Here is a 22,806-nt window from a genome sequence, read left to right as displayed (position 1 = left end):
AACTATCGGGAAGCAACTCACCTTCGTTATATAAATAATTCCATGGCAAGCACAGTGCTGCCATATAAGGATTACTGCTGCCGACTATGTAGCTACGCCTTCAGATTTGATGATTTACGACTAGTCGATTAGCGGATTTAAGAAGGTTGGGGGGTGCCAGTATATTTGTTGGTTCTAATTTTGGGGGTTGGGTGTATCAATGATCCGACTAGCTTCGTTTTTTTATGTCACTAGCTTGTGCATCGTTATACTCATTGTCACAGGAAAACAATGATTTTTGTATTTAATATGGGCTGGGATGAAAAAGGCTAATTGCAGGCACATTTAACGAAAAAGATGTAACGCAAACATAATCGTGTGACATTTATGTAGATTCACTCTACGAATCCATCTATCGAAATTTATTGGGGCGCTGGTAAAACATCAAAGTCTACCAATAGCGTAAGAATCTCGATCCGCAAAAAACCCAGTGTGCTTGCCCTATAGCCGCAAGGCCTTAAAGTACGAGCCAACCATTCCAGATAAGGGAGTCATAATAGAAACAAAAGAATACACCATCGTCTTCATTTAAAAAGACATTCCCTTAAGAACCTGAAATGAGTGCAATGCTAGCAGTATAGTAACGGCTGTCAGCTCAATAGCTTCAATATTTTTAGTGCTTTATTGTTAGAAATTTCTTCAAATGGCTGACTCCCACTATAAAGCAGTGTGTCTATGCCACGATTCAAACCTGACCCATCACATGTCCCCAAGTTTAACATGCTATCACCTTGCCCATTACGCTATCACAGAGAGCTTGGCAGTTTGAACAGATTTTTTCGTGAATTTTTATTTCCCCTCGCGCCTGCCTCAACCGAACCTACAGCTCTCACTCTTCAGCGGGATTGTAACGTGTCTGCTATGCCTACAGCGCGCTATTTTTTGTTCGTGGTACCATCTGTGGTACTAGTTTGTCTGATATGTGATACGTTCCCCCGCCATATTGTGAGTCAATGGCTGGTGGCGCTAGTGTCACACTGACCAAAGATACACTCGAGAGCAAAAGCTAAAGACAGTCTGACCGTCTGTATTGCAGGCAGTAATAGATTCTCTTCCAAGTTGATTAGTGATTTTGTGTGAGAGCAAACCGATTTACGGTTGCGTGTCTGGCGTAGAGCTACAATACCGTACTGGTCTCGGCTCTTCGAAGTCATTCTTGTGCTATTTCTTTATGTGTGGACTACGATTGTGGTGTGTTTTTGTGTATGAACTATTTGGGGAAAACGTGCTGGGTAGTTTTTGGGGCTTTTCATCATTTCAGGAAGTTTGTGTTTGCGGGTGTTGTGTGATGTGAGCATTTACAATATGCAGTATTAGTCTTCTTAACACAATTCACACAGACGTAAAGCAGTCTTCGTCAGCAAACCTATCTGTAAGTTTTCATTAGGTAATTGATAATCGAACAGCAGTAGCTCGAGAACAATGGCGCTGCTGTGATCTTAATTAGAAGAGCATTCTTTAGGTCACGGCTAAGCCGATAACGTGCAGGGCTGCTAACTGGCATTCAGTCGCAGATTTTCTACGTGTAGCTAAGTAGCGTGAAAAACCCAACTCACTATACGGCGCCTATATGTTGATGCTCGTATAGCGCACTGAAATGGAAGACCATAGAGGTTTGGTATGATTTGTACACTACACTGTACAGCTGTTGGAAATACATAAAAATTCCGTTCGCGAGAATGGCCAGGTAGTGGGCAAGAAAAGCCACTGTGTATACCATGGCGTAGGTCTATGGGTATGATGCTTTCTTCATGTAAATCCAGCGTGCAACTTGCTTGGCCATTCCAGTGACTCAGTGCCGTCCGAGGCGTCATCCCGTACAGCTTTTACATGTATTGTAGAATATATCGATTCCTTATTATAACGCGTTGTGTGGTAAGAGTCAGCATAAAAACTTCATGTGCCGATCATAGATTTGCAAAAAAAAATGCTGTCGTGTAAACAAATAACGAAACGATAGCTCTCGTATGACCTTAAAAGCTTCGCAATGAGAAAAGATTTGCCTTTAATTATCGCTTTTATCCACGCTGCATACGATAGGAAGCCTGCTGGGCGAGGTTACTCGATCTAGAGAAGATATAATTTAGATTGGAAAGAGTTCTACAAACTAATATCCTGTGAAACGTAGGTTTCAGATCTTAGTCGGAAGTTGGATTACAAATTGATGCTTACTGGTGTGACCTATCCTACCGATCAGCTATAACGTCTATTCAATTGCATTGGTAAAATTTAAATCGACAGAACGTATTGTCGCTTTCGTCCTGCCGCAATATGGACGCTCATTTGAACGTTGCGGAACTACCTTTGCCACCTGGGCCTCCGCCACAAAGACCTGCCTGGGAAAAGGCCATGGAGGAATTAGCTAAGGTATGTATATGATGTTCGATCCCGTTGAGCTCAAACTATCCTTTTTACTATGGTTTATTAATCTTGGCATTTTAAGCAAATACCAACTTTATAATGGGGTTTTCAAACAAATACTGTGGACACATACATTATCCAGTTTTTCAATGTTGTCCAGGTTAACCCTCGGGCAGCGGCAGCTCCACGAGTGCTCAGCTCAGCCACGACACCGTTTCCACCTGCCCAGATGGACGCGTTTACTGGTAGTTGGGGATCCCCGGGCTTTGGAGCCTGGGCACCGCAGCAACAACAGCAACAGCCAAACACCCGACAACCTAATGGACCATTTCCCGTAGACATGAGTGGCGCTGGTGTTGGTTTTCCGCCGGTGTACGCGCCCTTAGCTGGAGTGCAGGCTCCCGCTTGGGGTTGGGGTGTAGGTCCTCGTCATAGGTCGTCCAGAAACAATTTCAATGGCGCGCAACAACATCGGGGGAGTTCGATCGGGGCCAATCGACTTGGCAATGGTAGGCTGGCTACCTGTAGGATACTGTAAACGCGGCAATTCGCTCTAATGATTACGAACACTTTATCGCTCACTAGATGACTCCACTATTATTAGCTGCGGGTACCTTCTTCCAGTGATGCTCATTCTATTTTGTTTTGCGTTTTAGGTGTTGTTCGAGGGGATATGGTTTCGTCTATGGGTCTCGTGAATCACATAAACAATTCAACAGAAATTCTAGGTAAGGCGAATATGAATAGCAGTGGAATGGTTCAACATTCCCCGTCTCCGACAAGTCAACAAACACAGCAGCCGTATCGAGGTTCACAGCCCGGCGTTACTGGAGGTGCCGAGTTACAGGTTGGCAACGGCATGAAAATGTCAATTGTCAATGGCACTACCATGCCACAGACCATAGGAACTTCCACGGGAAACAATCAACAGAAACAGCAGGCTGAAAGCGGCAACAACGCGTCGACTGGATCGTCATACCTCACCGAATGGCCTATTGCTCTACAGGACTACACGCGCCGATCGTTCGCGAAGTGCAAAACTGAATTTGATAAACAACAGGTTGAGATTATTATTAGAGGTGAGTTTTTGTTTTTATTTTCGAAGTTTCTAGCGTAAAATGTGGGCCATTTATGAAAGACATTATTAGAATGCATTATAGTAGAACGAAAAACCTCTTCCCTTCAAAAGACCCCAAAGACAAAAGACCACAATTACGAATTCGTTTGGTAGGTGCCTAAATTAACACGACCGATTGCTTAACTTTTGGGAGTGCGTTAGCGTAAAGTATGCTAAAGAATAACGCTTTTGTTTTGTTTGTTTCCTTAGGTAAGGTGACTGCTGCGACGGATAGCAAACGATTATGGACGCACGATTGGGCAAACGAGCCCCTGCCAAAGGTATACAGTGAGACTGTGGAGGAATCCCGTCGTCAGGAAGAAGAACGCGTCCAAGCAAAAGCTAACGCGGAACGACAACGCCAGGAACAGATAAAACGAAGCAAGGCTGAGCGAGCTAAACTGAAGGCTGAAGCTGAACGACAGCGGCAGGAACAACTCAAACAGCAAAAGGTCGAAGCTGAGCGACTTAGGCAATTGAAACGAGCCACTAAAAACGAACCGCCACACTCGAGATTATCTAGCGGCAAGGACAAACGGTCGTCATTGAACGATAGCATCAACGGTCATCGTAGTGACGCAATAGAAGAGGACGATGATGATGATAAAAGTAGCCTATCGAGGTCTAGAAGGTCGTCGGAAGTCGTGATCAGAAGTGAAATTAATAGCGAGCGACAACGCCTGGCCGAAGCTATGTCAAGGCTAAGCGGTGATGACCTCAGGTTGATGGTTGGGTCGTTAGGAGCGGCGGGGTTAGGGAACAAGCAAAACAACAAATCAGAGGGAATTTCTTCAGCTTTCAGCAAACAAAGCCTTTCGGGTAACAGGGTTAGTGGCCGTGGTAGTGAGTGGTCGAAGGGCTTACATGCTAGCAGCAGCAGCAGCAACAACGCCAAGAAAAATCAGAATGATAAATTGAAAAAACGATTTGCGGGAGATGAGTTGAAGACGAGTCCCAGTCAGTTGCAAAAGAGAGCTCGGCGTTTTGCTAACAACAATGACTCCGCGTCGCCAAGCGGATCTGCTAACGGAAAACCTATTCGTAAGACCGACATGACGATGAACGCGACGCTATCGGATAACTACAATTGGTACGAGGATTGGTCAGGTGCGCCGATCGAAGGAACTTGTCAGGACATTGAGAAGGCCTATTTCCGTTTGACATCGGCACCCGATCCTAGTAGTGTTCGACCAGTCCATGTTTTGCGCCGGTCGCTGGAACATATTAAAAAGGCGTGGATTGCTAAGCAAGATTATCACTACGTTTGCGACCAGCTCAAGTCTGTCCGACAGGATTTAACTGTACAATGCGTGCGTTCGCTATTCTCGATTGATGTTTACGAGACGCATGCTCGAATCGCTCTCGAGAAAGGCGACCACGAGGAATTTAACCAATGCCAAACTCAGCTGGCATCACTCTACGCAGAGTTTCCCGATGCGCGCCACCGATTAGAGTTCGCGGGGTATAAACTGCTCTATCACGTCTTCACTCGGAACGTTTTAGGTTTGTATACCGCGAACTTCTTCCTAAGAAATTTTAGGTTTTCATTTTGATTTTATTTGTTTTGGTTTCATTTTTTCAGTAATCATTAATTCCAACCGATGTTATTATATATCGTAACAAATTCGAGTCAAAGCTCGTAACAGTACCCTAGCTCAAATTTTTAATGTAATAACTCTGCCACCTTTTTTTAGAAATCCGTTCCATTGTTTTCATTGGTAGTATCAAAAAGTTAAGATAACTGTACAATCAAATTGTTTTTTTTATTTGAACTGTTTTTGATTACGTATGGTTTTTCGTCGTTCTAGATATGAACAAGACCTTGGCGTCTCTGAGTGCTGAAGAGCGGTCCCATCCGGTGGTCGCGCACGCGGTGAAGGTTATCTCTGCTGTGAACACCGACAACTATAGTCGCTTCTTCAGGCTGTACCAGGATGCCCCCCGAATGGGCGCTTACATCATGGAGTGGAGCGTGGGCAGAATGCGCATTTTGGCCTACAAGGCCATTTTGAAAACGTATGTAGTGGTAGGGTTGCTGTCAGAATCGACAACAGGCCTGCGAGAAGGATTGTAAGCAAGGCATGGGAGGGCTAGTTTTGGGTTCCAGGGTGGAATTTTTAAATGGGTTTTTCAGTTTGCTTAAGAGCAGCACCTCTTGTTTGCTGAAATTAGGTAGAGAATCCTCTCCGAGTGGATCCTGTATTGAGAGATATATTGACATAAAGGGGAGTATAACATCGACGATGAAGATATTCTTTCCTTTGAGGATAAATTCCTGCAGCAACGTTCAGCATCGCTTCTAAAAAAGAAAACCAAGAAGTGGCCTGTTATACCTGCCGTTGTGGATGACCATCAACAGCCGCGTGCATATCTCTTCGTACTATGTCATCTGTTGTCAGCAGACACATGAGCCACAGGATGAGAACATTAAAGACTCTCAATAGTGAAGTACGCCGGACACCAATTACAGGAAAAACCGTTCGAAAACGGGAACTTTTCGACCGAAGTTCTCATAAGCCTACGCACATATTCTGATTTTCTCTACTGTAATCGATACAACTCTCAGTGAAATTCACTGTTCTGTAAACGGAAATAACTGGTATAGTCCGCAAATAACTACTCACAGCTTGCCTCCTTCAGGTCAGCGTAATGCTGACTGATGTTGGCGGCAGTGACAGAAGAGTCAAATGAGTACTTAGTCGAACGTGATTTAATTTGTGAAATGATGATAGTGATGTGTCGAGACGTGACTATCTCGTTATGCAAACACGAATTTATGACTTGGTGGAGAGAAGTCTAAGCAACGGTCTGCAGCATCGATCTTGCAGGGCACTGTTGCAAAGACACTCTTTTACCGCAACAAGCCGAGATTGGTTGGCCTATAAAACGAGATGGTCGTTAGGGGTACTTATTTTTATCTTTAAAGACGGTCAACTGGGCGTGTGATCAAGAAAGATTGACTTTTGACTGTATCTAGCGTTACATGTATAGATATATAGATCAGGTTGAACGCTAACCTTTCCCTTTCAGCAAGTATTACCGGCCGTAAGTTTCGTTACCACTTGATTTACATCGTTTTATGTAGGTCAATGTATGCGCTTCAGCGTTCATACGTGGAGCTTGCAGTGAACGTATTTAGAACGGAGACCACCCGGTTTTAAGAAACAGTAACAAAATTGGCGGTTTGTTATAATGGCGGTCGATTTGGTTGCTGTTACTGCAGTGGTACCACTTAACTGAAAAAAAAATAACGCACATTTTGCACCCATAAGTATACTTATATATACATTTATTATGCCGAAGTTAAATGATATTGTTATTGGCATTTCTTATTTAATATTAACACCAGTTTTGCCATTTACTATTCTAATTAAAGCTTGAAACAACAGGCGAATGTAATACTTTGATGACTAACGTGTGTCTGTTGAATGATTCTAGATTCCGGCCAGGAGTTTCGGTGACTTACCTAGAGAAAAGCCTGCTCTTCCCAGGACGTCTTGAGCTTAAGGCGTTCCTTGTCGAACAGGGCGCCGTGCTAACGGCTGATCAGCAGAATGTCGAATGCAAAGAGTCCCTTGCGCGTATGTCGTAGAAAACAAGACGCAGTGGCGTATTCGGTTTTCGCTTGACCCAGAGAGTTAAGGAAAAGGGATTAGGTGTCCGAAATGCCTTGCCGTGACCCTGTGTCACTAAAAGGCTGTTAACCCTTCAACACCTCTAGCTCATGAGTGGCGATCATCCAGTGTCTTTGTCGACTGCATTTAGTCACGATTTCTCCTTCCGCATCCTTCGTTCAGCAGCGAGAACCATTTCAATTAAAGAAGCACTGTTGTTCTCTGACAGCGGTTCGCTTTGCCGTTCGCGTCACGTGCGCTATGGCCTTCCGTCTCAGGCTCGTACCGTTTCATCAGTCCCGTTATGTTGCCAAGAAACGGGACCGTCTCCATGGTCATAGATGAGACCGTCACATCGATGCTGCTCGAAGTGGTCGCATAAGGCGAGCTGACCTATCCAAAGCGGTTGGATCCCTTATGTAGACCTGTATTGGACTGTCCCATGCCTTGAACATATGTTGTCTTCTATCCCATCGACACGTATTATCTGCTCTGTGCGATTAGGCCTTTGACATCTGTGAAAGTCTGTCGCTTACATCGATATTGGTGGCCCTCTCTCTTTTCATTCCTTCGCGCTAAGCCTACGTACTCGGCTATCGCAGGCGTAGTCTGAGTGCACTTATATCCACTACCAGATGAACTTAAGCACGGTTCATGATTCACAACAGCAACAACGATGTACTTCAAGAGTGTTGTTGGCCGTCAATGCCAGCTCTGTTTTCTTATTTAATAGGCATGTGCAGTGAAGGGTTTCGTGCGTTAACTAGTGGCAGAGCTGGTAGAACGAAGAGGGCTTGACCAAGCTTCTAGCATCGTATCTCCACAGGCTCCGAAAGAAAATGGTAACATCTGACTATGGTACAACGAAAACGGTCCTCTTAGATGTGGCATGTTCACAAAATCTTTAACCTATCACAACTGGAAAGCCGTAAATGGAGCAAGGAGCAGAAGTTCTGAAAATTTTTGATATTCATATTTAAGGGAAGACCGCCTCCTACTTCCTCACTCGTTGTGCCTGTGCCAACTGGCACTTCTGCAACCATAGGTAACTTAACACCAAAAAGGTACGAGGGATTTAGTAGGAAGAGCAGGCAATTGGCTCTATCGGAGATTGCGATGTCGTCAATTCATCGTTATTTCAGCGAACCATAACAAACATCAATGGCAACAAGGAAAGATGACATAAACAAATTAAGTTGCAAGAAGTTCGAAGAAGAACTGTGCCCGTCTGTCTGTACGAGGTCTGAGAAGGAGTCTAGCAGCAAGTCGTAAGTAAATTGAAATGGATGATGGAAAAGATGCGGCCATTAGTGGTGAAGAATGACCGTAGCGTGGTAATGACAACAAAAGGCGAGATCGCGATTTACGTAAGTGTAATAAGGCTATTACAATATTCAGCAACACAATAAGTGATGATAGGGTGGTGGTGAACGTTGTAAATCCGGCAAGACCATATGATTCCATCGATCTGCCCTAGCAGGAACCATTATTACCTATTATTACTGCAGCATAACATCGATAGGACAGCAGTGATAGACAGCACTGAGGTGAGCGGGATGATATGGTGGCGATTGGTGACGTCTTGGTCACAGCTATCCATGCGACCATTTTTTTTTTAATTTCTTCGTATGAAAACGACAATACACGACTTGAAAACATACCAATATAAATTAGTGCAAAAACAATTAACGAACCGTTAACGCAGGCATGCGAATGTGCGTGGCCATAGACGGCCCTTACTAGATGTGTTAAAACGCGAGGCGACAGCAAGGGAAAGCATGTCGGCAACTGAAGTTGAAAACATAGCTATATTTAGTAGTGAGAAGCCCCCATCAGTCTAAACGAGATTGGACACTATGGTGGCTGTATAATAACTTACTATAATAGAGATATGTCCTTAGACTATATACTTTGACTCGTAGTTACATTCGTTGAGCACAATGATCAATAATATCTTTGATGTGTCCAACGTTTACATATATCGAACTTCTCCGATATAAATGCTTTAACGCTGTTCTCTTATTGCTTTCTGCTTCTATATGCACAGTCATCATTTGGGAGAAACGGAAGATGTACACTTTTTTTGTAGCCATCATTGTCCAGCCTAGTCTCTACCCCCCCCCCCCCTCAAACACATACCTCGTTCTCTGCTTGGGGCCCCTTTGGGGTGCCTTAATGAATGTATAGAGAAAAAGCGAGTGAGAGGAGCTTATAATTATACGTTGTTAACAATTATTTTCATACTGATAATAATGATACGCCATACACTTGCATTAGATGACATTAAGACATTTAGCCCATGGTATAATAAAGTGGCGCGCAGAACTATTGCTCTAAATGGAGACTGCGGAAAATGTCCACTACAAAGAGAAAGCCCGTCCCCTTTAGCAATTATCGCTTTAATTACTTCGTGGCATTAGTCCAGTACAAGGAAAAAGAACATAATAATAATAATAATAATAATAAAAGCATTGGTTTATCATTTTTTGTATATAGCACTACGCCTTTCCGTTTCTTCGATTGTGCCTGCAACTTAGCAGCTGGCTTTGTTTTTCGTAGATATTGTCCTATCCTCTGTCAAGTGTTATAATGATATGTTATTACCGTGTGGTTTGTTGTTCTGATATGATAAGAATAAAACGGAGAGTGCCAAATCTAGGTGGTACTAGCCACTCCGGCACAATTCCTTGTCTAAATAGACAGCAACGTTTTTTACGCCAGCAGGCCCAAAACAGTAGGGATTCTGGCCTTATCTGTAGACTGACTGAAACGCTCAACAGGGATAGCGGGATTTGAGACAACAGTTCGATGTTCTTACTGTATAAAACCTTATACATATGAAAAATAAAGGCGTATCCAATGGGCTAGTAGTGAATAAAGAGGCGAATTAAGAAAGGGTCGCGTTTGCTAAATTGTGTTCTCATTTTTGACAACTTAAGGAATATATAGCTGGAACTTAGTTTAGTACTGGTGTTTTACATCTACAAACCGAGTTTTAGTCGGAATCTACTAGAGTTATACTATGATGAATATACGTTATGATAGATTGTGTGTAAATCAGTAACGTCCTTTTATACAACCGTACCGTTGCAAGGCTGATCTATTTTTGGCTCGGGGCTTCGATTGTCGATCTGTCGAAATACCCTTCAATAATTGGTTAATATGTAGTTCATGTACACATAAGTTCGAGTAGACAAAAATTAGAGACACTTAGAACATCAATTAGAGACTGCTAATCATCAGCTACATGACAAGCTTAGCCAGACAAAAATGGCTTTCATTGTGAACAGGAATCAACCGGAGGGATTGTTTCAGCTGCCTTCTGTGAGACGAACAGTGTCATAAAGACGTTCCGATACGACAAATCACTACCCTCTTGTAATACCTTCGGTGGCTATATGGAAATTATTGTAATGCTATTCTATATAGATTTACTTTTAAAAGACTAAGAAACAGAAAAGAATAAACCTTTTTGGCGTTACGAATAGTTGAGAACTATCGTGTGTAATGCTGCGGAACCGGAAATAGCTGTACAAGAGAAAAACAAAAATTGGGGGTCAGGAGGTTAGGTAATGAGTCATTTTTATTGGATAAGTTGTTCATCCAAGGATCAGTTAATTCATGAGCTAGTTAACATAAAAAAGTTAAACACTAACTAGACAGCAGTGCGGGGTTTTTGTTAGTTTCGCTGTGCAGTCAGGGTGGATTCCTTGCATTGTAGCCGACACAAACACTCATCATCCTCTGTTCAGTAACGTAGTTTTTAGATAGGTAGAGCATATATTGGCCGCAAGGAGCATAATTTCATGTATACTTTCATCGATTTCGGCAAGCTGAGGTTGAAGAATCTCTTCAAATACACGTAGTCTGAAATGGGCATCATATGACTTCATAGCAATCACACCTTGCCAACTGGTTAGATAAACTTAAGAAACACAGTTATTAGGGTACGAAAAACTGAGGTTATTAATTTCAGCTAATCTGTTTTGTAGCTACAATAGCGTTCAGTATGAGATGGCAATATTTCTTCATAGTTAGGTCTCCAGAGGTTTTTTAGGTAGCATATTCACCTAGCATTTTTGCTGAAGCCTTCGATCGGCTTCGTAGATCGCTAGAAATTATCTTGATGTGATGGGCGACGTTGAATCTTACGGAGATTTCTAACCTCATAGCGACAAACGATGTCAATACGATAACAATATGAATATACGATGACAATTTTAATTAGGATGTTAATATTAACGTTATTATGAAAGAAGAGACGCTTGCCGAGTTTAAAATGTTTAGCAGAAAAAATAGCTATATTTATTCTTTTCTCTTGTAAAAACTCCATAGTGGCAAAGGCGAAGATTTTGAGCAATATTTTCAGGATCGTCCACGATAATTGAAGATTTAAACTAGCCATACAGCGCGTAGGTCTCGATTATTGCTGGATCATTTTCGTCCTCCGACACTGTGTATGCAAATCTGATGTATCACATAATCAGGCAGTTTGTGTGCTAAATACAATGCACGTTATAGCTCGATTGTTGTATATGGATTGAGGTAACAGCTGTATTATTTGGCAATGTCAGCTACGTGGCGCGCGTATCGACCGCGTAATAAAAACAATAGAGTTAACATTGATATATGAACTTAATTTAATGCGTCGAATACATTTTGTTGCAAAATAGAATGAGCCGTCATCAAAGCGCACTACGCGGTTAACAAAAACTGAAGTAGTTGACATAACACACAAAATTGTTATTTTCTGTTGTTCATTGTCGCGGTTTAAATAAACGGGCCCGGTGTCATGTTTAAAACACGAGATTTATAATACGAGTGTCCAAAAAGTGTTCCTTATTTCAAAATATGCAATGTAGCTCTCACAAACCTATTTACGCATTGTGTGAACGGCACTTCAGGTCTCCGCCGTAAATTCTCGGAGTATCAAAAGCTTCCAAAGCGGAAGTTTTCCAACGCGGTAGCCCCTTGTGGTACATTACTTCTTTTTAGTGACCCTTTCTGACACTCTTGAAGTACATTTTATGGAACTTGTCATCTATGCGTCTTAAAATAGATCTTTCAGCAGTACATACAGGAGACATTTGGTAAAAAAAAGATGAGTCTAGTGACTGTTGCTGCTCCTGCTCTGGATTCACTCATAAATGAAACAAAAGTAAGCAGAAGTCATATCAAGTTTTTCTTCTGTAAAACGGAATTGATCTTTATCTTTTACCGCAATAATTTAAAAATGCGGCCTACCTGTATTTTAAGAAATTGCTTGTTTCTATCGTATGCTACCCGGAATTCGCCTATATTTACTTTTTGGGCGCACTTACCCGTATGCATGGAATCACCATTAACAGCGGACAGTTAGGAGAGTAAGTGAATCATCAATTGAATTGCGGGTGATTCAGTAATGTCTTTTTATGTTGTACTCCACTTCTGTTTTATCTGTTCGTATGATTCCAAATGTTTCTTTTAGAATAATAAGAGAAGACAACGACACACAATCTGCAATTATTCTGGCACCGAGTCTGAAGTGCTGTACGATATGTGTCCCTAAACGATATTACCGCGTTTCAAAGATGGGCCGTATAACGAGACTACGCTTGGGGAATATATTGTCATTGTTCACAAGATAAAGAAATCACTTGTATATACATTTTACATACGATTTATACTACTTAGCTAAATAATACTGACATGCGATACAAAGAACAAACAACATCGCCAGTCAGCGTTTGCTCTGTGCGGGGATCTACTTATTTCTTATAGGCAGCTGATTTATGGTTGAGCAACACCGGTGACCCTCTGCGCTCTATAAAAAAAATATTTTTTCTTTTATCAGGGCAGCTTGTCACTTCTTGCCATCCATTCGTCTGCCAAATTGAAGCATGCACCGAAGCATTTGGATAAAGCTTTTTGGTTGTTCACTATATCCGTATCGGAGACCCGTGAGCTGGGCGCAATAGCTGCACATTGCAAGCGTTCATATTGAATATGACGAGACTTGGGTATTAACTATTAAGGGTAAGATGTTTGGATTGGAGAAGAACGTCTAATGAATCAGAACGCTTCCTTAAATGTTGTCATCATAAACGTGGCTAGTAAACGACATTAGGCGCAAGCCATAACTTGTCACGCAGGGCCAGCACGGCAAATAAAGGTAAGATGCTTGAGTACGTCAACTCCGGAAAAATCGAGATGGGACATCTTCCTCTTCGTTATTTGCGAACTGCAAGGTATAAAGCATTTCACGGAAAAATTCGCTAAGTCCAAAAGCCACAAAGGTCATGATATCTATGTAACATATGTGAAATTCCCCGCACGCCGCAGAGATCGGTTAACTACCTCAATTTCTGTAAATAAAAGGAAAATGACAAAAAACATGCGACAGTGTTATTGTTTTTGTTTATTTAGGCTTGAAACAGAAAATATAGTTTTCCGACGGGCTTACGCCGTCTCATCCATTAGCTAACATCGCAACGTATGTATCCCTGAACATCGCCAGTAAATGGCTCCCGCTGAGTTGATGGCTAATAAAACACGTTTCGTTGCAAGCCATATTGAAAGCCAAACCAAAGAATGTCAAGAAAAAAACGAAAAAAATACCAAATCGTTACACTGGCGTGCAAGGTATGCTGAAATAAGACCTAAGAAAAATTTATCTACGCTTGCTTAGCTTTGTTTCTCGCAAAGGAAGCAAATTCATTCAAACTGATCGCCATTATCACCTTTTAACAGTAAACAAACACATTCTGATGTATCATTATGATCGAAGCTATGGTGTATCTCACTCTTCAAATTAAGTCTTCAAGCATAAGAGGAAATGTCTGGAAAACAAATGTTTTTATTATCTTTAGTTTTTTAATGTATTCTCCCTTATTTACTGTATGTTTACAAACTGCGGAAAATATATCAGACACTAGATTGACAGATCCATTATGTGTACCTGTTAATTTGCTTGTTGTGACCTCTTTACTTCATGCCTTTTACTTGTCATGGCTATACCTAGACCTACTGCGAAAGGTTCTTTACAGATTTTTTTGCATGGAGTTTTGAGTTGAAAATGTTGTCATTGTAACCTGCTATTTTCGGATGTACATAGGTTTCATGTGATGCCTTTACCTTGCCTAAACAGGATAAGAATTTATCTGTTGAAGGTACCCGATGCCACCTTAAAGCAAAGTGCTTTTAAAACCTGTTCGTCGCATTGAATGTGTTAAAATGCATAATTTTTTTGTTTCCAAGGATCGTTAGTTTATTACAGGTTAGAGCAAGCTAGATTTAGAACAGGTAGGTAAGGAAGGTCGAGAGACGGCCGATTGCGGTTGCTGCTGCGGCTAAGTATTCGATAGACATATTTGATTTTGCTGATTTGTTATGCATATGTATGTTATAGGCGTGGAACGTCACCTGAAAATAAAATAGCAAGGGGTTAGGTTCTTAGTATATGACGTGTGCCCATTTAAGGCACACGAATACGCTAATCTCCATTAAAAACCTTTAAACAATGATTGGCCACCCTGTAAATCCGTTACTGAAGTTAAGGTTTTCAGCACTGAGGTGAACGCAATTGGTTTGGAGCTCTCACGAGCCAGCCGTCTGAAGCGATATTTATTTAACGGCTGTGCCGGTAGTAAAACTTCCAACAGTTAACATTAAACTGGTCACCCTCTACCATAAACAGTGCTTATATCAGTGAAAAAGAAAGCCTCTCTCGTACTTGAGTTAAAGCAACGAACTGCAATGGCACAATTAAGTTGCACTCTTGAAATCGTTGTCTGAAAGCTTTATCCAGTTGTTATAGTCACTGTCCAGCTTACATCTATTTAACAGCATTTCTGTACGAAACATGCATCAACATCTACAGCATGAACCCTAGTGCATGTGAATTTTCACAGAATATAAAAGCATTAGCAAAAATATATTTCATCTATCTGTCAGATCATACTTCTAGAATGAGTGTGCATTATTTCCATATAGTAATTTTATGCATGTATGTCAATAGATCCAATCGAGATAACTAAATAGCCTAGGAGATTTATGGTAGTTTACCACTAGACTTTGGGAAAAAAATATTAGCTACTGCTTGCAAGGTACATACGTACATCCCTGTCAGGCTTCGAACAAAGTCTGACAAAAAATAGTAAAGTGTCTCTATCGTTCAATTTATAACCGAGATTCTCGGAACATCCAAGCCGAAACTCATCAATATTTATAACCTATTCAATCTCATTGCACTTTTATACTGGTTGATTAGCTTTTCAAAATATTTGCGCTGGGGAATGGCTGCAGCTTGACGGCAAATTAGATATTTCTTCCTATCATCCGGAATATGGGGAAATATAGCAGCAAAACGAACCTCGGTATTTCGCCTCGTCTATCATTGATTATTAAACTTGTAATATTAAATGATTCTGACAGACGATAGTGTTACTTATTCACTCAGCAAACGACAATGCCATAACTGAAAATGAACAGTTTAGCATCTAAATAAGTCATCACTATACAACAAACGAAATATGAATTTGTTTGTATTTTATAGAAACGGCTCATGTCATTAGCACTTGACTGGCGGCTAAGTGGATCATGCCGTTCGTTCTACACGACAAGTGCACAAACGATGTCTGCACGAGCGATTTAACTGCGATTAATGAAAATTTCCATCGTTATTAAGGATTTAATTGTTTTACCTACATTTGTGTTTCAATTAATCTTACTGCGACCCCCCCCCCCCCCGCCCAATTATCAAGTGCAATCGTAGATAATTAGGGCGATATTCGTTCCAACTTGCTTTTCTGTCTGTTTCGATTTCCTTTCGTCCGGTGAGTAAACAGGTTTTGTCTTTCACTTGGATATAGCAGGCAGCACGTAGCATGCATGTAAGCTTCGAGTGGCCGCGGTCAAAAATAGAAAAGATGTTTTCAGCGCCCTCTACGGAGGGCACCTTTTTTCAGCGGTCACGTCAGCGACTAGTCGTTGCTCTATATCGACACGTTCATGACTTGATCATTTCTTTTGCATCGAACTTCGATTAGGTTAAGAGCAAAGCAAGTAGGCCTATCTCATATGCGAACGGCTGAACGTGTTGCGATCATCGTGCAGCTACTAGATAGCCTGCAGGTGCTCTTGTACGCGAGGGCCAAGAACTTTACATCTGATGTTATCGTTATTGTTGGCTTTGATGTCGCAGAAATAGTATTATTCGTTTCACATTGATTGATTTATATTGTCGCGGTTGGCCTGTCACTGTTGTCGTTAAGGCTAGTGCTGGTGGTCGTGCTCCTGCGCGTGAACTTACGTTACCCGGATCTTTTGTACATCGGTTGGCAGTTGTGACGCATACGCCAGACGTCGGGTAAGTTCACAATGGTCGTACGCTCACACGTATGCTTTATAGAGGTTTGGACAAACATCGAGATTACTGATATGTGATGAGAAGGTTTTCGATTGAACTTTTAAGCCTCAACGCATCGCACCGTTGTGTAAAGTAGAAAATGTCCCTCTTCACGTGTAAACTTGTCTATGTAATAAAAATAAGGATTGGTTCTATTTAATATTACGTGTCCATTCGAGAGGGTTGGATTGCAGAAGATCGTCACAATCAAAGAACTAAACACTGCAGAGCGTATATATGCATTGGACTCTTCGGATGATTGATTTGAGTCTAGGGTTCCAGTTGGACACTTACTCTGCGAATATGGGCGACCTATAACAAATACATGAACAGGTTTCCGAATAAACAATTATTTAAATTCTTCGATAAAAGTGAACTAACCGTGTTAGAAACAATATATGGGATGCAAATAACGAATTTTTCGCGAGTTTTACCACTGTACACTTACGAATTTTATAGCATTTCTTATAAATAGCACTAAAGTGTGGCAAAAAATCAGCTGACGACTCTAAATTGTACAATATGGTTTCTGAATTATTGACAATGATTGATAACCTATAATTAGTAGTAATACAATCAGTAAACCTTAATACTTAGAGTATTAAGGTAACAATAAATTGTAATGCAGCATATAGTAGTGAATAAGACTGCCTAGTATAACTGCCATAGGAAAGTCGTGGCAGGGGGGTGATAGACTGACTTTCTATCTATTGTATTCAATATTGTATCATATCAATGCACAGTTCATTGACTACTCACACATACGATCGTACGTAAACTGTACTTACAATTAGTGAAAGTGTACATATATTTTCACAAACTTGAAAACGGACCTAATGGTTTCATGATTTTTTTCGTATATAGGCTTGACCTTTCTGTAATGGAAGTAATATGCCTAGGGGAAATGCTCGTTGTGCCAAAACCATAATTAAAAAATTTTCTATGATACACTGTATGACCGATTTTTTAAACAGTTCTTTCAACATCAGTTGAAATTTGTAGAAAATCGCTTGTTAAGCTCTACTTCAACAAGCTTAATTTCCGATTTCTTAAAAACTTAGCTTTTTCAATAAAAAATATGGCGGTGCGGTTGGCCCCAGTTAACGGTTCAGAATTTCTGAAGAAAAGCATATAAAGTTTCACATTGCTTACTCATTTAAGCGGTCATCATCAAGTGGTTTGACATTTAGAGGGAATTTAAATTCGAATTATAGTTCTGCCTCTTTTGTTTGAAACGAGTCAGCGGTGATACAGTAATGGCTTCATAGCAATGGGAGCGCAAGGTAAGGCTATAGGGATGAAACAGTAGATAATTAAAACACGATACTAAATTATCTGAACCAACTAACTATGCAATTGAAGAAATGTAATAGACTAGATAATTAAAGTAATCTGATCAAATTACCAGAACTGGGTGATGAGATGGCGCAGCACAAAAGCAATTCTGAATCGACTCAGGCGGTGCACATGGTCAACCGGAATTGGGTTATAGAAGAACCTCAAACATTCAATTATTATAGCATGCATATCAAGCTTCAATCACAATGTCAGTGTCGAACAAGTAAACGGGTAACTTCTTACACTCATATAATATTAAACAAATAAATACGTGCATAACTTTTTTAACTCGTGCAGTATCGAACGGCTAGAAAGTGCGTTGAGATTTCGAACTTACGCAAATACTACAACAAGGTAGTGCTTAACGCCAATATGCCCCGTCTAGGCTAAAACATGCTTTCTGAAGTTTTAGGGCGATGTCGTTCATTCTGTGTGCCCACTGTCACTTCATGACACTCACCTCAAAGGGGCTAACTATTCATCTGCGAAGAAGACACGGAATTATCGCTCACAATCGACCACCAAGAAGGTACGACTGCGTTGCACCATTTAGCCTAAGAAGCAGATCTAAGATGACATACATGCAAACTGTTTGTGCACTTAAACAGAAATTTAGTATCTGTTGCCGTTAGATACGTTAACCAAGATATATTATATAATGTAATATAATATTTACTGCGTATGATTGTAACGACGAACATGGCCAATATACTTGGCCTCGTGCTACGCACGACTCAACTCGCGTTCAAAATTATCCGAATGTGCACTTTTATTAGAGAAAGCATTTATTAACTTTTTATGATTTTGTTTTTATTGGTTTATAGGAAGACTATGCGCGCTCCACCGATCCGTCTAGCTAACTGTAGCATGCGTCGTGAAGCTTGGATGGAGCCTTTCGGCTGCGCAATCTGCAGATATCGATCGGCATCAAGTTCCGACCTGCGACAGCATTTTGACACTACGCATAAACAGTGTGCTAATCATTGGGTGGCAATACCTCGAACCTCGATATCTGCAATGGAACACAGCTTACCACGAGGTCGAGGGGCTTACACATCTCCTCCGGCGGTGGCCAGTAACGGAGGTCAGCATATTGCTATGGCACTCGATGTAGGTCCACCCGTTTCGGGCACTTCGAAGATGCACTTCCCCGCCGAACCGCTGTACGGCCATACAGGACAGATCCTCGGGTGGAAGAGGTAAACGTACGATGTGTGTATTGGTCTGTTTATGATAAAACGTACCGACCAAACCCTGTTCTTACAGCAGACTTACATTTATTTGTAACTTTTAGTTGACGGAAACAACACATAATTGACTTGTACTACCTATTCTATACTTAGAATCATTTGTCATAAAACAACGAGTGGTTTTGGGCTCCGTTTATTAAAATACGATTTGCCGTACTTTGCAGGCCAACAAAGCCACAGCTGCCATCACAGTCAGAGGGTCCTCTGGTATACAGCCAGCAGAAGGCCATGCTTTCACCTAAGCAAAGTCACTCTTCTCGATCGCAGCAGCAGCAGCAGCAGCATCAGGTCTGCGAGGGGCAACACTTAGAGGAAGACTAACGCTTTATGTTTAGGCGTCAGTCCATGGTGTGCGTTCATTTTTTCGAGCGGTAGGTTTTTGATGATTACGATATGCAGTAAACGCTTAGAGCATCAATAAACATCTAATGCGGAATAGAGGTGAGAGAAACGTTCTCGCAGTCAGAACAAAGTTTGTCCTCATAGACGTTGACTGGTTAAGCCCACACGAGACGTTACGTGCGTTACCCAACCTGTATACCGTTTTGCATGGTTTATTCGCGTTTTTACCCTTAAATGAGCATAGTCTTTCATGATACGCAGCTGCAAACGGGTGGAGTACCAGGGTACTTCTAGTCAAAGCTCCTACGTAGTGCTCCGAATATCGCTATTGCTTTTTGGCCTTAACAACTATTGGCTTTAATTGTATCTGGCTCTTTCTTTTTCTTATTATTATTTTGATATATAGAGCTTGCGCTGAATAAAACCTATGAGACACACAACAATGTTTTTTTGTCGTGTGCATTGTTTGTCTGTAAAACAGTTACAGCTCCCGTTACTCTATTCATTATTATCATTTCATTATCGATACATCCATTGAATTTATCTCCATTTCACAATGGTTCGAAATTTATAATGGCGTACGTTACTTGTCGTTTTCAGGCGCTCGATGCAAGTTGACAGAGATGAGATCGAAAAGGTGCAAAATGACGATTACTTTTCTTCTAGTCAGAACCTCAAGTGCGCCGCGTGTACTGCAAGACAGTGCATCCATCCATAGACAACCACATAAATATATTTTATTTGTATTAATAGATTAAAATATTTTTGTACATTATCAATATCTCATATGTTCTCAAGAATGATCATACATTATAATAGTAGATATAATAAACGACTTTCTCGTTACAAAATCATTGTGGGGTGCTCTGCTTTCCTAGAGTCATTCACCTCAGACATCCTAGGGACGCAGAACTGGACGCTTTTTCTCCGTTACAATCTTATGCAGGCTTGCACGGTTACAGTGGGGGGTGGCTCAAGCCCCACAAATGACTTATGCTACACGACAGGTGTAATGAAATAATAATCCTCTTGAAATGGTTTGTAGAACGGCACTTTGTACCTAAATTTATTTCTAGACCAATCGCTGATCCTGTGTTTACAGTTCAGATATTAGGCTCAAGAGAAACATTAAAGCGTAGTGATTTAATTAAGCGTTCGCTCGAGGTATGGTAAGTATTTTGTGAAGTTTTTGGAATTGCGCTTCTCAGTGTCGCCGAATTGCTCGAAAACAACTTTTTAAACACTAAACTAAATTCGTTCAGTCCGATGTATATATATTATAAATTATATAAATTATTTATGCATAAGCTATCTATATATTACGTGAAAATGCATCGAGCTCTGCCAACAATTTATGGTGACGGTCTTCCCACGTAAGTTATACGTCAGAGTATAGCAGAGCCTCAATATACATATAGCAAAAGTCATTGGTCTGAAGTTTTCAAGCCATTTTTCTTGTGTTTAGACTCATGTTGAGTGCAAGTCTAATAAATCATGTGCCTCTGCTCCATAAAACCCGGCTAGAAGCGTTTCCATCTTACGCAATGTGCTCGCCATATTCATGTTTGTTTGTGTACTACAGTTACATTGAGTCTACTTTTTTGGAAGTGGTATAGATACATGCACAGAAGTCGGATAAATTCGAAATGGCCTGGCTGGTTGATCAATCTTTAAGAAGTTGAGCTTCCGGTGCCGCGCGACTGTTTGCATGGAGACGTCTGACTGCATGAGGTTTTACTGTCTCAGAAAAGCGCATCACTAATAATGTATGTGATAATGAGTGAAAGATATCATGATCTTTCACTCATTACCATTATCGAGTATCGATGCAGAAGCTTTTCACTGTTACTTTTTATTTTGTCGATAGAAAGCCGCCACCATAATCAGTGAATGTATAGAAGAAGTTCACTCATTGAAGTTGGAAGGAAATTTGCTAATAAATGAAAACTCAAATAAAAACTATGAAGGATACGAATGATAAATAGAAACGCATCGAGCTCTTCGAAGGGGTTGCTAACTCGCTCGCTCGCTGACAGTTTTCAAAAACGAGCTTCCTCAGCAATTATTTCGTAAGTAAAATGACTCTAAAACTATATGCATTGTAGCTGCAAGTTATAACGTTAATTTTTCTTTGAAGACTATGTGCTACCTAGGTTTACAAGCAGTTAGAAAGAATCGCACACCTCTAATTCAAGGAACGATGCTGAAGAAATTGCTACTTCCATGCACTGGGTTAGCCGGACGCTAATTAGCATATTCGTAAACATTTTTACATACACTCAGCTTATTTTACACGTGATAGTAAATAACATTTGATTTTTTAAAAATATCATAAGTAAACATGTTAGAGCTGTAGGTTTAAATGGTTGATTCGCTCTTACAAAATCAGACATCTAGTGTACGCCAAATTGCTGGAGAAGCCACAAGGCGTAAGCTTGTGGCAGGCGTATTGACGTTGAGAAAGAAGGGCTATAATTGAATAGCACGAGATCTCGATGCGTCCTAATTTAGTCCTTAGCAATCACTATTTTCTTACGTAATCATCACAACATTCTTTCCGTAACGAGATATATTTATCGGTTCTTCGATTAAATCTTAATACGCACCAAAACCGTCTCTTCTGTCAAAGCTGCCAAATTATTGCCATTGTTCCTAATATGCTTCCGTGATGAACTTTTCCCTGTCGAGAGCTTCAATTCGTTTATGCGCGAATGGAATAATGGTAAATACACCAGATCTATCTGCCATTGCCTTTGGCGCCCTTGCTGCTGGAAGCCTCACGGAGTGGATAGCAACTAAATGACAATACAAAAGCCCCGCAACGGAATAAACGCAGGGTTCCCTCGCGTCACGCCTCCGAACGATCGATCGACTGGAGTTGAACGAAGTGAGCGAAAACCGTCGGTCGATCGGTCAGTGATATTCATCCATGCTGTCCACGGAGTTTGTTCGAATGGGGTGTGTTGGACCGACGGCAGCGGCGGCGGCGGCGCCGGCTGTGGGAAGAGCGCCGACCCACGGGGCTACGACCGAGAGAAGGGTCGTTAGCCTGTTCCGAGCGGTACAGTTCGACCTGATACGGCCTGCGCCGTGTCAGAGTTGTAGAGAGAGAGCGAAAGCAGAGTAAGCGAGTAGGTGTCTATCTGTCGGTTAGTGTCGCCGTTTGTTGGGTGAGCTGGACGAGACTATGTCTAACGTTCGGTCTCGGTAGAGAGCAGAGTGCGGCATGCAAGCTGCTTTTCTCGGCCTCGTCTGTCCGTCTGTATGTAGGTCTGCCGCTGGGTCCTCCGGTGCTCCTCGTCGCCCTACCGCTACTCCTGCTACAGCTATTGGCATAGGCGGTAGTTTGTAAGCTGTAGT

The 22,806-nt window shown here is 41.4% G+C and overlaps 2 protein-coding genes and 1 long non-coding RNA gene across 8 annotated transcripts; 2 read left to right on the top strand and 1 right to left on the bottom strand.

Annotated features, from left to right (window-relative positions):
* Window positions 1–998: 998 nt before the first annotated feature.
* On the top strand, window positions 999–10,043 carry LOC111252788 (uncharacterized). Of its 3 annotated transcripts, none has more exons than XM_022811225.2 (7): window positions 999–1,411; window positions 2,281–2,406; window positions 2,561–2,909; window positions 3,057–3,479; window positions 3,728–5,020; window positions 5,326–5,533; window positions 6,956–10,043. In XM_022811225.2, the coding sequence occupies exons 2-7, from the start codon at window positions 2,311–2,313 to the stop codon at window positions 7,107–7,109; spliced, it is 2,523 nt and encodes an 840-aa protein (XP_022666960.1). In that variant the 5' UTR covers window positions 999–1,411; window positions 2,281–2,310; the 3' UTR covers window positions 7,110–10,043. The 3 variants fall into 3 exon arrangements, with proteins under 3 accessions (XP_022666960.1, XP_022666958.1, XP_086829956.1); XM_022811223.2 differs by having other exon boundaries at window positions 2,168–2,406; XM_086973830.1 differs by lacking the exon at window positions 2,561–2,909 and having other exon boundaries at window positions 2,168–2,406.
* Window positions 10,044–13,505: 3,462 nt separating this feature from the next.
* Window positions 13,506–22,423, bottom strand: LOC147754822 (uncharacterized). 2 transcript variants are annotated; one of them, XR_015316258.1, is made up of 3 exons: window positions 22,053–22,423; window positions 20,029–20,138; window positions 13,506–14,532 (listed from the first exon to the last, which is right to left on the bottom strand). It is a non-coding gene; the product is annotated as an uncharacterized LOC147754822 (long non-coding RNA). The 2 variants fall into 2 exon arrangements; XR_015316259.1 differs by having other exon boundaries at window positions 20,034–20,138.
* On the top strand, window positions 16,087–20,300 carry LOC111252323 (uncharacterized). 3 transcript variants are annotated; one of them, XM_022809986.2, is made up of 5 exons: window positions 16,087–16,477; window positions 18,267–18,383; window positions 18,679–19,053; window positions 19,269–19,475; window positions 20,047–20,300. In XM_022809986.2, the coding sequence occupies exons 2-4, from the start codon at window positions 18,271–18,273 to the stop codon at window positions 19,423–19,425; spliced, it is 645 nt and encodes a 214-aa protein (XP_022665721.1). In that variant the 5' UTR covers window positions 16,087–16,477; window positions 18,267–18,270; the 3' UTR covers window positions 19,426–19,475; window positions 20,047–20,300. The 3 variants fall into 3 exon arrangements, with proteins under 3 accessions (XP_022665721.1, XP_022665720.1, XP_086829960.1); XM_022809985.2 differs by having other exon boundaries at window positions 16,088–16,477; window positions 18,261–18,383; XM_086973834.1 differs by lacking the exon at window positions 16,087–16,477 and adding an exon at window positions 16,517–16,849.
* Window positions 22,424–22,806: the final 383 nt, after the last annotated feature.

This window comes from Varroa destructor, unplaced genomic scaffold (assembly GCF_002443255.2).
Source record: "Varroa destructor unplaced genomic scaffold, Vdes_3.0 BEIS01000006.1, whole genome shotgun sequence".
Classification (NCBI taxonomy): Eukaryota; Metazoa; Arthropoda; class Arachnida; order Mesostigmata; family Varroidae; genus Varroa; species Varroa destructor.
Note: the sequence above shows the minus strand (reverse complement) of the source record. Positions and strands in the feature narration are given on the sequence as shown.

What these genes read in the sequence shown, in the direction of transcription:
- LOC111252323 (XM_086973834.1), top strand. An exon ending in CACAATCGACCACCAAGAAG is followed by an intron (nt 18,384 to 18,678) that starts GTACGACTGCGT and finishes ATTGGTTTATAG; the next exon opens with GAAGACTATGCGCGCTCCAC. An exon ending in CAGATCCTCGGGTGGAAGAG is followed by an intron (nt 19,054 to 19,268) that starts GTAAACGTACGA and finishes CGTACTTTGCAG; the next exon opens with GCCAACAAAGCCACAGCTGC.
- LOC111252788 (XM_022811225.2), top strand. Translation starts at nt 2,311, where the DNA reads ATGGACGCTCATTTGAACGTTGCGGAACTACCTTTGCCACCTGGGCCT. An exon ending in CCATGGAGGAATTAGCTAAG is followed by an intron (nt 2,407 to 2,560) that starts GTATGTATATGA and finishes AATGTTGTCCAG; the next exon opens with GTTAACCCTCGGGCAGCGGC. An exon ending in GGCCAATCGACTTGGCAATG is followed by an intron (nt 2,910 to 3,056) that starts GTAGGCTGGCTA and finishes TTTGCGTTTTAG; the next exon opens with GTGTTGTTCGAGGGGATATG.